At 39.0% G+C, this 15,095-nt stretch overlaps 1 protein-coding gene across 1 annotated transcript; it reads left to right on the forward strand.

Annotated features, from left to right (window-relative positions):
- Nucleotides 1-1,504, forward strand: LOC109680557 (small proline-rich protein 2D). Its single transcript, XM_074048967.1, has 2 exons — nucleotides 1-99; nucleotides 897-1,504. Exon 2 carries the CDS (start codon nucleotides 916-918, stop codon nucleotides 1,132-1,134), a length of 219 nt encoding a protein of 72 aa, XP_073905068.1. The 5' UTR covers nucleotides 1-99; nucleotides 897-915; the 3' UTR covers nucleotides 1,135-1,504.
- Nucleotides 1,505-15,095: the final 13,591 nt, after the last annotated feature.

The raw sequence follows: 15,095 nt of genomic DNA on the forward strand, positions 1-15,095 counted from the left end.
ACTCTCCCAGGGTGGGGCAGCAGGCCCTATAAAGAGGTCCTGCAATGCGTGACTTCTACACACCTGATACTCAAGTTTCCACCTATTTTGGAGAACCTGGTGAGTGTTATTTGAGTTTATTTTTGGAGGTGAGGGGGTCTTCTCAGGTGTTGGATTTAGTGGTGACAGCAAGTCTGCTGTGTACAAATTATGATCATGGAATGAATGTTTCTTAGCAGATGGAAATTTAGGTATGGGACAAAATGATACATAGTATGAGCTTTTCTTTTTTTTTTTTTTTGCTTTCATTTGTTATGTAGCTTGATATGCATATGGGAGATGAAGGTATTTTGGAATTTTGATTTGAACAAGAAGACAGGACAAAGTATTTTTCTCTTTTACGTATCATTTATTTTTGTTTTTTGGCAATACCGGGGTTAGAACTCAGGGCCTCCTGCATACTAGGCAGGCACTCTACAACTTGAGCCACTCTACCAGTCTATACCTTTTTTGAATCCTTTCAATGTTTTATGTCTTAAGCAGGTGTGTGACCTGCTGTGGGAACAGAACTGTGGTGTGTACTTCAGTCAGTCACCTGGGAATTCACCTGAGCTAATGATAATATGACCAGGACTTTTGAACTTTTGACTAAAATTTTTGAAAGTGTTATATAAATTATTCTTGAGACTAGTTCTATTTTCTTTGGAAAAATGGCAAAGTTAAAGAATGGTAGTTCATGAATGATGATGTAAATTACTAAAAACGAACTGAGAATTCAGAATGTCATAAAAAGGGAGCTGAAAGTTTAAAGTATATTTTTGCAGAGAGAAGTAATATTCCTTTTTTATTGCATAAGCCTTTGCTTCCTTCTCTGTGGGAATTTCTTCTTCTGAACACTGTCATGTAATTTCTTTCAGATTCAGAGGCTTAAGAAAGATGTCTTATCAACAGCAGCAGTGCAAGCAGCCCTGCCAGCCTCCTCCTGTGTGTCCACCCCCAAAATGCCCTGAGCCATGCCCACCCTCAAAATGCCCTGAGCCATGCCCACCCCCAAAGTGCCCTGAGCCATGCCCACCTCAGCCATGCCAGCAGAAATACCCTCCAGTGCAGCCTCTCCCACCTTGCCAGCAGAAGTGCCCACCCAAGAGTAAGTGACGACTTCAGGATTCTCCCACGAAGTCATAAGGGAAACTGAATCACGAACTTACATAGCAGCACTTCATCTTCTCTTCAAAATCTGTCATGGATATAGAATAATTTTCTCAACCCTTTAGCTTGTAATCTGCCTGTGATGATTCCCAACAGTGAGAAGTGTCTTTCTTGAGGCTGTTAAACTGTTAGAAAGGGCCATCCTCAGAGATGCCATCACCCCAGACCTTTAGAAGGAAGACCAGCAGCTGTTGACCTCATGCCAAAAGAGGATATCTTCCGTTTTTGTCACCTGGACAGGGGTTTTTACCACCTGCACAATTATAACTCTTCTTTCATATTCTGAATAAAATACATAATGTGGTGATGTTACAAATATTTTCATTTTTTAAAATTGGGTTTATTGTTAGCATCATATTACATTTTATTGTATCTCTATCATTTGATGCTGAGGTCAGGGTGAAACAATTGGGATTGTCTGAATTTTGGGTCATACAATCCTTTTGGGTTGTATTTCAAACTCACATTATTATTCCTAATTAATTCTTGATAGCTTTGAGAATAATTTATTTAATGCTTCCTAATTTCATTCTCTCCTAACATAAGGTTGGGAAACTAATATTTGCATCATAAACTTATCTTTGATGTGAAATTGAATTTGCATATGTGATAGGGTTTGCTCCATTCTTGAGAACCACATAACATTCAGTAAGCAGCTGGTCAGTAGAAACACTAGAGCATCATTATTTCCACCATCATCGCCGTCATCGCCGTCACTATCACAACCACCACCATCACATCTGTTCCAGCATGAACACGCCTCAGACATTACTAGCATAGGAGCTAGGATTTTTAATTTTCTTATTCTTTACATTCTGTTGATCTCTTTGTTTTCTAAATAATCTCACTTTTCTATGCAATATTGTAGATAAAAATATTTTAGGAATTGGTTGACTTTGGTTCATAAAATTATAGTCACCTTAAAACACTAGTAGCATCCCATGTGTCTGGTAATGCAGGCATATGCCACTGTGGCCCAGCTTTTTGGTTGAGATGGAATTACACCAACTTTTTCCCTAGGCTACCCTTGAATGACATTCCTCTTCTCTACCTCCTCAGTGGCTGGGATTAGATGCACGCACCACCATGGTTGACTAGAATGCATTTGAATTGCTCAATATGCCAGAATGCTCTTCCTATGAAGGTGGGTGTCATGGAAGTTTTTCAGATTAAACATAGGATGATCAAAAATTATAAAATTTGGTATGTAAATCTTAAATACACATTGTATTTAGGGTTGTTTTGCATAAGAATTTAAATGCATATAAATACAAAATATTTTTGGATAAGGTTACACTAAGTGCTTCAAATATTTTAATGATTAATTCTTGCTTTAATTTTTCATTGTACTTTAATGAATTGTCTGTAGTTTGGTCACTTAAAGTAACACAAATTTATTGTCCTCCTTTTCTGTAAGTCAGAAGTGTAAAATGTGTTTCCCCTGGCTAAAATCAAGGTGTTGGCAAGGCTGTGCTCCTTTCTGGAGTGCCAAGGTTTATTTTTTCTGTGCCACGTGTTTTTACACAATTCCAATGTCTTTTCTTCTATCTGCAAAGTCAGATACACAGATTTCCATTTTGTGCTCCATTCTTTCTGGTTCTCTGGAGCCATGAATGGTTCCCTGACTTTATGGACTCACATGACTAGATTGGATCCACCATAATCACTGAGGTAATTCTCCACATCTCAAGGACCTTCACATTAATTCTTAATCGTAGATGCAAACTCACCTCTTCAAGAAAGGCAATATATGACTGGTCCTGTGATTGAGACATGGGTGCCTGTGTGGGATGTTATTCTATCTATTGCACCCTAAACACCTAAAAAATGTGACACATTATGACCTAGTCATGAAGAAATAAATACCTGATACTTTGTTGCAAATGAACACTCATATTGAGCTTTATTACTGATATCATGCTTACTATCATCTTAGGGAAGAGTTTTATTTTATACATTTTAGAATAATTTCACACATGGACATACAGTGTAAATATATTTTTGAAGAGACACTGTTCTAGAATCTAGGTGTTACTAATCAGGTGGATATTGTCCTTTTCCTCTACCTGTATAGAAATCATTAAAATATACCATAGATCAAATGGACCTAGTAGATGTCTACAGAACATTTCATCCAACCTCTACACAATATACATTCTTCTCAGCAGCCCATGGAACCTTCTCCAAAATAGATCATATCCTGGGCACAAAGCAAGCCTCAGCAAATATAAGAAACTACAAATTATACCGTGCATATTATCTGATCACAATGCAGTAAAAGTAGAACTCAACAACAAAAGTAAAGACAAAAACCATGCAAACAACTGGAAACTAAATAACTCATTACTTAATGAAGAATGGATCATCGATGAAATAAAAGAGGAAATTAAAAAGTTCCTGGAAGTCAATGAAAATGAAAACACAACCTACTGGAACCTATGGGACACAGCTAAGGCAGTCCTGAGAGGAAAGTTTATAGCCATGAGTGCATATATTAAAAAGATTGAAAGATCCCAAATCAATGACCTAATAATACATCTCAAACTCCTAGAAAAACAAGAACAAGCAAATCCCAAAACAAATAGAAGGAGAGAAATAATAAAAATAAGAGCTGAAATCAATGAAATAGAAACCAAAAAACCATACAAAGAATTAATGAAACAAAAAGTTGGTTCTGTGAAAAAATAAACAAGATTGATAGACCCCTGGCAAACCTGACTAAAATGAGGAGACAAAAAACTCAAATTAGTAGAATAAGGAATGCAAAAGGGGAGATAACAACAAACACCATGGAAGTCCAGGAAATCATCAGAGACTATTTTGAGAACCTATACTCAAATAAATTTGAAAATCTAAAAGAAATGGACAGATTTCTAGATACATATGATCATCCAAAACTGAATCAAGAGGAAATTAATCACCTGAATAGACCTATAACACAAAATGAAATTGAAGCAGCAATCAAGAGTCTCCCCAAAAAGAAAAGTCCAGGACCTGATGAATTCTCTGCTGAATTCTATCAGACCTTTAAAGAAGAACTGATACCAACCCTCCTTAAACTGTTCCACAGAATAGAAAGGGAAGCAAAACTGCCTAACACATTTTATGAAGCCAGTATTACACTTATCCCAAAACCAGGCAATGACACCTCCAAAAAGGAGAACTATAGGCCAATCTCTTTAATGAACATTGATGCAAAAATCCTCAACAAAATAATGGCAAACCGAATTCAGCAACACTTCAAAAAGATTATTCACCACGACCAAGTAGGCTTCATCCCAGTGATGCAGGGGTGGTTCAACATATGAAAATCAATAAACATAATAAACCACAATAACAGAAGCAAAGACAAAAATCACTTGATCATCTCAATAGATGCAGAAAAAGCCTTTGATAAGATCCAACATCATTTCATGATAAAAGCTCTAAGAAAACTAGGAATAGAAGGAAAGTTCCTCAACATTATAAAAGCTATATATGACAAACCTACAGCCAGCGTTATACTTAATGGAGAAAAACTGAAACCATTCCCTCTAAAATCAGGAACCAGACAAGGATGCCCACTATCTCCACTCCTATTCAACATAGTACTGGAATTCCTAGCCAGAGCAATTAGGCAAGAAGAAGGAATAAAAGGAATACAAATAGGTAAAGAAACTGTCAAAATATCCCTATTTGCAGATGACATGAACCTATACCTTAAAGACCCAAAAAACTCAACTCAGAAGCTTCTAGACATCAACAACAGCTACATCAAGGTAGCAGGATATAAAATCAACATAGAAAAATCATAAGCATTTCTATACACTAACAATGAACAAACTGAAAAAGAATGTATGAAAACAATTCTGTTTACAATAGCCTCAAACAAAATCAAATACCTAGGTGTAAACCTAACAAAAGATGTGAATGACCTCTACAAGGAAAACTATAAACTTCTGAAGAAAGAGATTGAGGAAGACTGTAGAAAGTGGAGAGATCTCCCATGCTCATGGATTGGTAGAATCAACATAGTAAAAATGTCTATACTCCCAAAAATAATCTACATGTTTAATGCAATTCCCATCAAAATTCCAATGACATTTATTAAAGGGATTGAAAAATCACCGTTAAATTTGTATGGAAACACAATAGGCCACGAACAGCCAAGGCAATACTCAGTCAAAAGAACAATGCTGGAGGTATCACAATACTTGACTTCAAACTATATTACAAAGCAATAACAATAAAAACAGCATGGTACTGGCACAAAAACAGACATGAAGACCAGTGGAACAGAGTAGAGAACCCAGATATGAAGCCACACAACTATAACCAACTTGTCTTTGACAAAGGAGCTAAAAATATACGATGGAGAAATAGCAGCCTCTTCAACAAAAACTGCTGGGAAAACTGGTTAGCAGTCTGCAAAAAACTGAAACTAGATCCATGTATATCACCCTATACCAAGATTAACTCAAAATGGATCAAGGATCTTAATATCAGACCACAAACTCTAAAGTTGATACAGGAAAGAGTAGGAAATACTCTGGAGTTAGTAGGTATAAGCAAGAACTTTCTCAATGGAACCCCAGCAGCTCAGCAACTAAGAGATAGCATAAGTAAATGGGACCTCATAAAACTAAAAAGCTTCTGTTCATCAAAAGAAATGGTATCTAAACTGAAAAGAACACTCACAGAGTGGGAGAAAATATTTGCCAGCTACACATCAGACAAAGGACTGATAACCAGAATATATAGGGAACTTAAAAAACTAAATTCTCCTAAAACTAATGAATCAATAAAGAAATGGGCAAGTGAACTAAACAGAACTTTCTCAAAAGAAGAAATTCAAATGGCCAAAAAACACATGAAAAAATGCTCACCATCTCTAACAATAAAGGAAATGCAAATTAAAACCACACTAAGATTCCACCTCACCCCTGTTAGAATAGCCATCATTAGCAACACCACCACCAACAGGTATTGGCGAGGATGCAGGGAAAAAGGAACCCTCTTACACTGCTGGTGGGAATGTAAACTAGTACAACCACTCTGGAAAATAATTCAGAGGCTACTTAAAAAGCTAAACATTGATCTACCATTTGATCCAGCAATACCACTCTTGGGGATATACCCAAAAGACTGTGATACAGGTTACTCCAGAGGCACCTGCACACCCATGTTTAATGCGGCACTATTCACAATAGCCAAGTTATGGAAATAGCCAAGATGTCCCACCACTGACGAATGGATTAAGAAAATGTGGTATCTATACACAATGGAATTTTATGCAGCCATGAAGAAGAACGAAATGTTATCATTCGCTGGTAAATTGATGTAATTGGAGAACATCATTCTGAGTGAGGTTAGCCTGGCCCAAAAGACCAAAAATCATATGTTCTCCCTCATATGTGGACATTAGATCAAGGGCAAATACAACAAGGGGATTGAACTTTGATCACAAGATAAAAGCGAGAGCACACAAGGGAGATATGAGGATAGGTAAGACACCTAAAAAATAAGCTAGCATTTGTTGCTCTCAACGCAGAGAAACTAAAGCAGATACTTTAAAGCAACTGAGGCCAATAGTAGAAGGGGACCAGGAACTAGAGAAAAGTTTAGATCAAAAAGAATTAACCTAGAAGGTAACACACATGCACAGGAAATCAATGTGAGTCAACTCCCTGTATAGCTATCCTTATCTCAACTAGCAAAATCACTTGTTCCTTTCTTTTATTGCCTATATTCTCTCTTCAACAAAATTAGAGATAAGAGCAAAATAGTTTCTGGCGGGTATCGAGGGGGTGGGGGGGAGAGAGAGGGGGCGGAGTGGGTGGTAAGTGAGAGGGTGGGGGCAGGGGGGAGAAATGCCCCAAGCATTGTATGCATATATGAATAATAAAACAAAACAAAAAAAAGAAATAATTAGTAGGTGAGGAGCAGCTCCTTAAGTCTTGGAAGTCCTGGCTGGGCCTTGGGTGCACATGACTAAAGGGCAGGACTGTCAGAAGCACATGCTAATAGCTTTAAGCCCAGGAAGCTGGGGGGTCTATTGTCCGAGGCTTTAGAAACCATAAATTTGTGGTTCTAGGTACTCAGGTTGATTTGTTGCTCTGGGCTTCAACCAGCAATAGCCCAGCATTTGGCAGCTATTGTAGTCGTCATTTACTAGTGGCAGTGAGCAGCAGCAGCAGGCAGCACCTGCTAAGGCTTCTGCTCAGAAATGGGCCTGGAGTGTTGCAACCCCAATTCCTATAGCAGCTAGTATTAGAGCTCTCAGGCCTAGGATATAAGGCCTTGACTTTTATAGTTTTTCATCATTAGGACTTTACAGACTTTGTTATCGCTAGCACTTCTGCTCCCCACTCTGGTTGCTCTGGACTTCCTCAGCCACCCTCCTGCTACTGCTGGTGCTGCTGTCTTCACTGCCACTGTGGCTGCTCTGCCACTACTGCTGTGTGCTTTTCATGTTATCAGCGCAGCCTGCTCTGCTAATGATAAAGATGAAAAGTAGGCAAGAAGACAACACTTGAGAGAAGACTTGTAGTGGGCTAAATATTGCAAAACCAGGAGGTAGCATAGGACTGTGTCTCCCACTTGAATCAAAAAGAGCTGAAGAGCCAGGTTATATAGCCAGGAAGTCAGGTGGCAAGAATGTTTCCACCGTTTACTGCAACAGTTCTACGTGTTCTTTGGCTTGCACCAATCACAGCGCAGTCTTTCTTGAAATGCTGTGTACCAATCACGTGGCCTCTTTCTGGACCACCAGGGGAAGTTCCCCTTCTCTGTCTATAGGGTCATCTAGAGTTCACTAAGACTTGTGTTGCCCAGAGAGTTGCTTTCCGTGGCTGGTGCAATCTTTCTGGAGTGGTTTTGACTGGTGCACATCTTCATCCTTGGTTGTAGTGGTCCCTTGAAGCTGGTGAAGTGTCAGTAGAGTGACTGTAAAGCATCCAAAATAGGTGGACTGCTATCAGAGTCTAGCCAGTTGCCAATAAAGGGATGCTATCTGACAGCTTCCTGCTTAAGGGTGCCAAGCATGAGGCAAGGACCTGTCAAACAGTCTGCTCATGACAATTTTAATCATTCACAGAAAGTATTAAAAGGGTGTTTACAATGAAGTTTAATGAAAGAGTAACACAGAACAAATATGTCTAACACCATTTAACAATATTTAAGACTATTTAATAGTACTAAGCAATGTTTAACTCATATCCTAGTATTGTAGGAAGATTTGGGTTTCTCTGAGTCATCCCATAACTCCTTAAGAAGGGATTCAATTTACAACTTTCTTCCAGGTTTTCTACTAATGAAATAAGCATAGCTTGAGTTGGTACTTCATACTTAATTATTGTTATTTCCCAAATTCCATCTTTAAATCATGGTCCCCCAAACCTCTATATCTTACATTGGGAATTAGACATTAAGTGAAATATAGTTGGTGTGGGCTAAACTGTGTTCCTCCAGGACTGATAGGCTAAGACATAACCTCCAGAAGCTTAAATAAATACCTTATGTGGTGTTGTATTTTGGGAAATTATGAGCTGAGATAGGAGTCTTTGAGGCTGATTAGCAGGAAGCAACGTTTATTGTGCTAGCACAGATCCAGTGGACTTGTGTCCAAAGGCTGAGCCCCGAGAACAAAGGGGTCTCACCTTATATACCCTTGCAAGCAGGTTACAGAAGCAAAAAACAAAGTTATTTCATTTCCCCAGTGCTATGTGACCTTCTTCATGTTTTAGTTTTTTTGAGTTTTGTCTCTCTACTTTGCCATCCCCTCCCCCTGTCTCATTCTCAGAACACCAGCGTGTCTGTCTCTTTTCTGGCCTCCCCGTTATTGCTACATTATTCCCCTCCTTGATGCTTGGACCCATTCAGGGTCAAAGAGCATCACCTTGATCTAGGGGTTTGTATTTCCATAGCATCATTACGTGTGGCCATTTTTCTTTTTATAACGGTCTCTGTAATAGTCTTGATAGACCGTAGCACCAGGGAATCCAGGCAGGGCAATATTAAGCATGCCCCTAGGATTAGGCCTATTGTCCCTATCAGAGTTTTGATTCCACCTAAGGCAGAGAACCATCCTCCAGACAGGTCATTGGGATCCCATCCTCTCCAAGTCTGGACGGGGATGTGGGCAAGCTTTCTCATCCTGTCTGTGATCTCTACTATTGACTTCATTATCAATCTGTAATCAGCAGTTGCTCAGGTTAAATTTTTCACAAATTCCTCCCTCAGAGGCCAACAAATAGTCTAAGGCCAAACAGTTCTGATAGATGGCATTGCACATCTTAGTGCTTTGTTTTGCCAGCAAATTGAGAGCTCTGGCAGTTTCATTAGTTATATTTTCAACAACAGCCTGTATCCTGATAATGTGGTTGAGCATATATATAGGGGTGTGATAGCCCCAGAACCTGTCTTCTGCCCAGGTGGCAGGACCATAGTACAGGATGATTCTCTCAGGAGGCCATTTGTAACATAGTTCACAGGAGGAGGGCTCTGAGTCCATAAAGGGAAACCACATCAGTAACAATAAACAGTAATTATGCATCCTGTCCAAAAGAGATAGAAGAGAGCAAATAAAAACCTTTCACTGTGAGTTCAATCAGCGGGGGCAGTTTCTGTCAGACCTATGGCAAAGATTAGGGTCAGAATTGTACAACAGATACAAACAAGGGGTGACATTGCATCACAGTGAGATAACTGGTCTAAAAACAGTCTGGTTGTTCAGCTGGAGGGTCGATTTCTCAAACTTTTGTCACGCATAGGCTAGTCAGCATCCAAGGTGTGATTACAGCAGGGCTGTTGTCCTGCTATTCTTGTCCCCTGTTGTTTCTTGGAAGTGGAGTCCTGCCAGGGGAGGGAGCTCAGGTTCTGGAGGGTGATCCTACATGGTGAAGCTGGATCAGGAATGCACTCCCATTTGAGAGAAGCTGGCTTGACTCGACTGTGGTGGATCTAAGGAGCAATCTCTGCTACTTTAACTGTGGTGGGAGTAAACAAAATAATAACAAAAGGGCATCTCCAATGGGATTTTAATGGGTGGACATTTTATATAGTTTTTTATCTAGACAATGTCTTTTTTTTTTAACTGAGTAGAATTACCATGGCAACAATATATTATCAGTATATATGTCCAAGAAAACATATTGTTTTAAAAAAAGTTAAAACCACCATCATTAAGTATCAAAGGACATGTTTAGAGCCAGGAAAAATAGTTATTTTGTCTCTATTTAAGTAGAAGCCCCTGTCTAAAAATATGAGTTTGTGCCTAGAAGGACTTTAATGACAGATACCCACACATGCATAAGAACCATTTCTTTAATCCTCTCAGTCTTGGTTATTTTTGAGAAGTCTGGCACCAGTGACTCCATTGGAACTTTGATGGCATTCCCCCCTTGTCTCCAAATTGCTTGTCTCTGAACAGTCTTTTCTGAAGATCTGTCTTTCATCCAAGTACTAACAATGCCCGACCCTGCCTAGCTTCTAAGACCAGACGAGATAGGGCGTGTTCAGGGTGGTATGGCCGTAGACTGAAGATCTTTCTTGATTGGTTGTTTTTTCCTGGATTTTGTTTGTTTGGTTGGTTTTGGTTTCACGTTGGAGTGGGGGAGAGGGAGATAATGAACAGATTAGGTGGGACACTTTTGGCCAAATTTAAGAAACAAAGAGGCTTAGAAGGAGTAACTCTTAGGCAATAGGCATCTAGATAGGGACAATACAAAACAAAATCTAACAAAAGCAGATGTCTAAAAAGCTAACCTGGTTGACACACAAGTAGTTATTAGAGTCATTTTTTACAGTCTTGATTGTAAATGTCCTAGAAGGATCAGAACTGTAATGACAAAAACTTAAGAGTCCTGGTTAATATTCTGATGGACAATTTAGCAAGTAACAGAACAGTATATCAATACCACTAACTTTTTGTTACCATGTTTATCTTATATCAAGAAGGCTTGATACACTTGAAAAACATAAATATAGGAACCAGCAACAGCATCACAACTTTATAGAGGTTATATATACATATTAGTTTAGTTGTTTTTGAAGTAAAAACTTAGATTTTTGTCAGTTGGGGGAGGATAACAGGGTCAATGACCCCAAATAACCCAGTTACAGACACATATAGGATACCAACTGCATTAGAATCACCCAAGACAACAGTTGTTTAACCATGAGGTCATCTAGACAGTTTTATATAAACTGTTAGAAAATAAGAGGTATGAAAGAGGCAGAGAGACTGCTCAAACACCAGTTCAGGGCTTACTGTTTAGGCAGGAGCCCTGTGGATGGAGACCCCAGCAAGAGAGCTAGAGCCCATTGCCACACACAGGCTTGGGTTAGATATAGGGGGCTAGTGGAAAAGTACCAGGAAGGTCACTAAGGGATATTGGTTCTTACCAGTATGAAGAGCAGGGCTCCTAAGTTGGTTCCTGCACCTCAGTGGGTTCCTTTGTGCATCCGAGGTCCTCCTCTGACTCCCTGGGAGGATAAATCCTCCCTCCCAATCAAGCTGTCCATTGGTGCCTGGTGTAATCTCTTCCCAGCAGTCCAGGGTATGCACCCAGGTGACAAGGTGCATCCCTGTCACCCGTAACTCACCATCTCCCGTAATCCCTGCAAGTTCCCAAGTAATGTTGTGGGAAATTATGAGCTGAGATAGGAGTCTCTGAGGCAGATTAGCAGGAAGCAATATTTATTGTGCTGGCACAGACCCAGTGGACTCGTGTCCAAAGGCTGAGCCCCGAGAACATAGGGGTCTCACCTTATATACCCTTGCAAGCAGGTTACAGATGCAAGAAGTAAAGCTCAACCCTCATATGGCTACATGTGACTTCATTGGCTATTTCATTTCCCCAGTGCTATGTGACTTTCACATTTCAATTTTTTTGAAGTTTAATCTCTCTGCTTTGCCATCCCCTCCCCCTGTCTGGTTGTCAGAACACCAGCCTATCTGTTTCTTTTCTGGTCTCCCCTTTCTTGCTACAGTTACAAATGAACACTCAATTTGTCTTCTGTCTCTAACATGAAACCATCCATAATTTGAGGCAAGAATTTTATTTTAACTAAGACTTTAAATAATTACACGTGGACATAAAAACATTGAGGCCCTAACCTTCAGAACACTAGACTGAGGCTGTATTTAGAAATAAGGACTTCAGAGAAGTTATTAAGGTAACCATAGATCAAATGAGTGCAGGACTTGTTCTCATAGGATGTGGACATCAGGTTATAGAAGGCAAAGAGGACAGATTGTGTGAAGGCAACAGAGCAAGGCCATCTACAGGCCAAGCTTCAAAAACCTTGCTGATACCTTGAACTTACACATCTAATATCCAAAACTGTGAAGAAATAAATTCTGGCTGTTTGAGGCACTCAATATGTGATATTTTGTCATAGCAGCTCTCTGCTCTAACACAGTAGTATAGTAGAAAATTCTAGCAATGTGAAAGTTGAGATGTTCTTACACAAGTCCTTGTCTCCTAAACTGTTTCATAAGCACAAAAGTTGAATGGATTCTTTCCATTGGTGCTTCAACTCAGCTAAAGTCTGCTTAGGACTGGAAAGAGCAAAGAGCAATATCCAAAGCAGCACACTAAAACACACACAGCATCTGCCTCACCCAGCAGTGCTAGCACAAATGGTTTTACTCCTTTGAGGAACTTCTGATTATAAAGGTCCATCCAGGCCACAAAAAGAGCCTTTTAGAATCCTCTGCTGATGCTTCTGTTGTTTTCATTATTTTTCTGCCTTGAAACTTGAAGGAAATTTATTTTGGAATTTTATTTTTAATTTTATGCATTTAAAAAGCTATTTATTTGGGGGGGGGTACAGTGGTGCATGTATGTACTCCCAGGAGCAGTGGGGAGGAGGAGTCAGGAAGATGGAATGTCAAGGCCAGCATGGGCTAGATAACAAGACTCTGCTCAACAAAAGAGAGAAATCTATTTGGCAGATCTATAAAGTTGCAAATATGTGATATTTATCACAATGAAGCCCGTTACTTTATACACCCTAATAAAATGTGTATAAATTAGTATACCCTAATAAATTTTCTTATTTATAAAGAAACAACTTCCATTTCTGGGGGGAAATATATGAACACATACTGCTTTTCCTAAAATACAATGTTTATAAGTGCATAAGGAGTATATAATGTAATAGGTTTAATTGTGACATTTTATATTTGCATATGATGTACTTTGATCAAACATACCCCCTCCATTCTCTTCTGTTATTCACTATTCCCATCACCTTATCCCTTGCCACATGGCTTTATAGTCCACTTTTACTTTCATAACCCCCCCTTTTAAAATTCCACATATGAGAGAAAATATGTAATAGGTATATTCGTCAGTCTGGGTTATTTTACTTAACATGACAATCTCCAGTCCCATACATTTTCCTGCAAATGACATAATTTCATTCTTCTTCATAGCTGAATAAACCTCCATTGTGAGTATATACCACAATTCCTTTATCCACTCATCTGTTGATGAGCGCTGAGACTCATTTATAACTTGACTACAGTGAATAGCGTAAGACACATTGTAGTGCAAGAATCTCAATAGTAAGCTGACTTTGAATCTTTTGGTTATATACCAAGAAGTGGTGTAGCTTAATCATATGACAGGTATATTTTTAATTTTTGGAGGAACCACTTCCATATTGATTTTCCTAAAAAACTGAACTAATGTAAATTCCTACCAACAGAGTATAAGACTCCCCTCAACTCCTATATCCTCACAAGCATGTGTTCTTTTTGATTTTTTGATGATAGCTATTCTGAAGGGTGTGTGTGAAGGCTGCTGAGTTCACCATCTTCCCTTTGATGCTCAATCCTGGAGAAACCTTTATGGTTGGGTGCTGATGTTCAGCCATGGAAGCTCTTTAAGTAGCAAATCTGGGAGAATCTGTGAGTGACTTAGTTTATAACCTTAAACATTAAAGTGACTAAGAATGAAATTATTTGATTGCTTACACTGTTACAATTAATCAGCATTTCTGAGTGGGTTCATTCAGAGGCAGATTCCCATCAATACTCTGTCATCTGAACCTGTATTCTCAGTTGGTCATCTAGTTTTCAAATTTTGGATGACAAATATCAGACATTTATCTAAGGATTTATGTTTTATGTGTGAAGTGAGGCTATGGGGAGTGGCAAGTGACCTATACAGTAATATTTCTTTACCTTCCTCTTTGCATATTGGCATGTATAATGTGATGATGACATTTTTGATCATCTGGCCTCTAAGTACTAGAGTGATGGCTCTATCCTTGGAGGATTAGGGCATTGTTAACTTGACCTAAAGCCTGTCCTTCCTGTCTTGAGAAATGACAGTTTTGGGAACCTACTTTGCTTCACTGACAGGATGCGAGACTGGATTCATTCAGGGTTCCTGACCTTTCCTGTCAGGTGGCTGCTTCAGAGATTTTGAGCCTTTTGTCTTCCCCTTCTTCCTCATTCTCTTCTTCTTTCTCCTTTAATTGTAAAGTCACATTCTTGAAGTATTCCTGGTTATTTGGCAAAGACAAGGAAGTGTGAGCAACATTGCTTTAAATATTTAATACAAAAGTTTAATAGCCTTACAGATTACAAGAAGAGTTAAAAGAGATATGAAAAGGCTAGCCCATGGATGTATTGACAACATATGTCTCTAGTGACAAAGACCTACCATATTCTCCAATTTGATAAATGGGAGTAAAATGATAATGTTCCAAGTAGAGATGGGCAGAGAACTTGTGGAGAAGACAGAGAACAAACATGCATGCAAGCACATCTTTTAAATACTGTCTTCCAAAGTCTATAATCTGTTTGGAAAGACAACGAGAGAGAGTTAATGTGTAGGTTTGACTTAAGTTCATATTTCTAAGCAAATTTCAGATTTTTAATACTCTGTTCCTTTCCCCTGCCCAAAGCTACT

This window comes from Castor canadensis, chromosome 11 (genome assembly GCF_047511655.1).
Source record: "Castor canadensis chromosome 11, mCasCan1.hap1v2, whole genome shotgun sequence".
Lineage (NCBI taxonomy): Eukaryota > Metazoa > Chordata > Mammalia > Rodentia > Castoridae > Castor > Castor canadensis.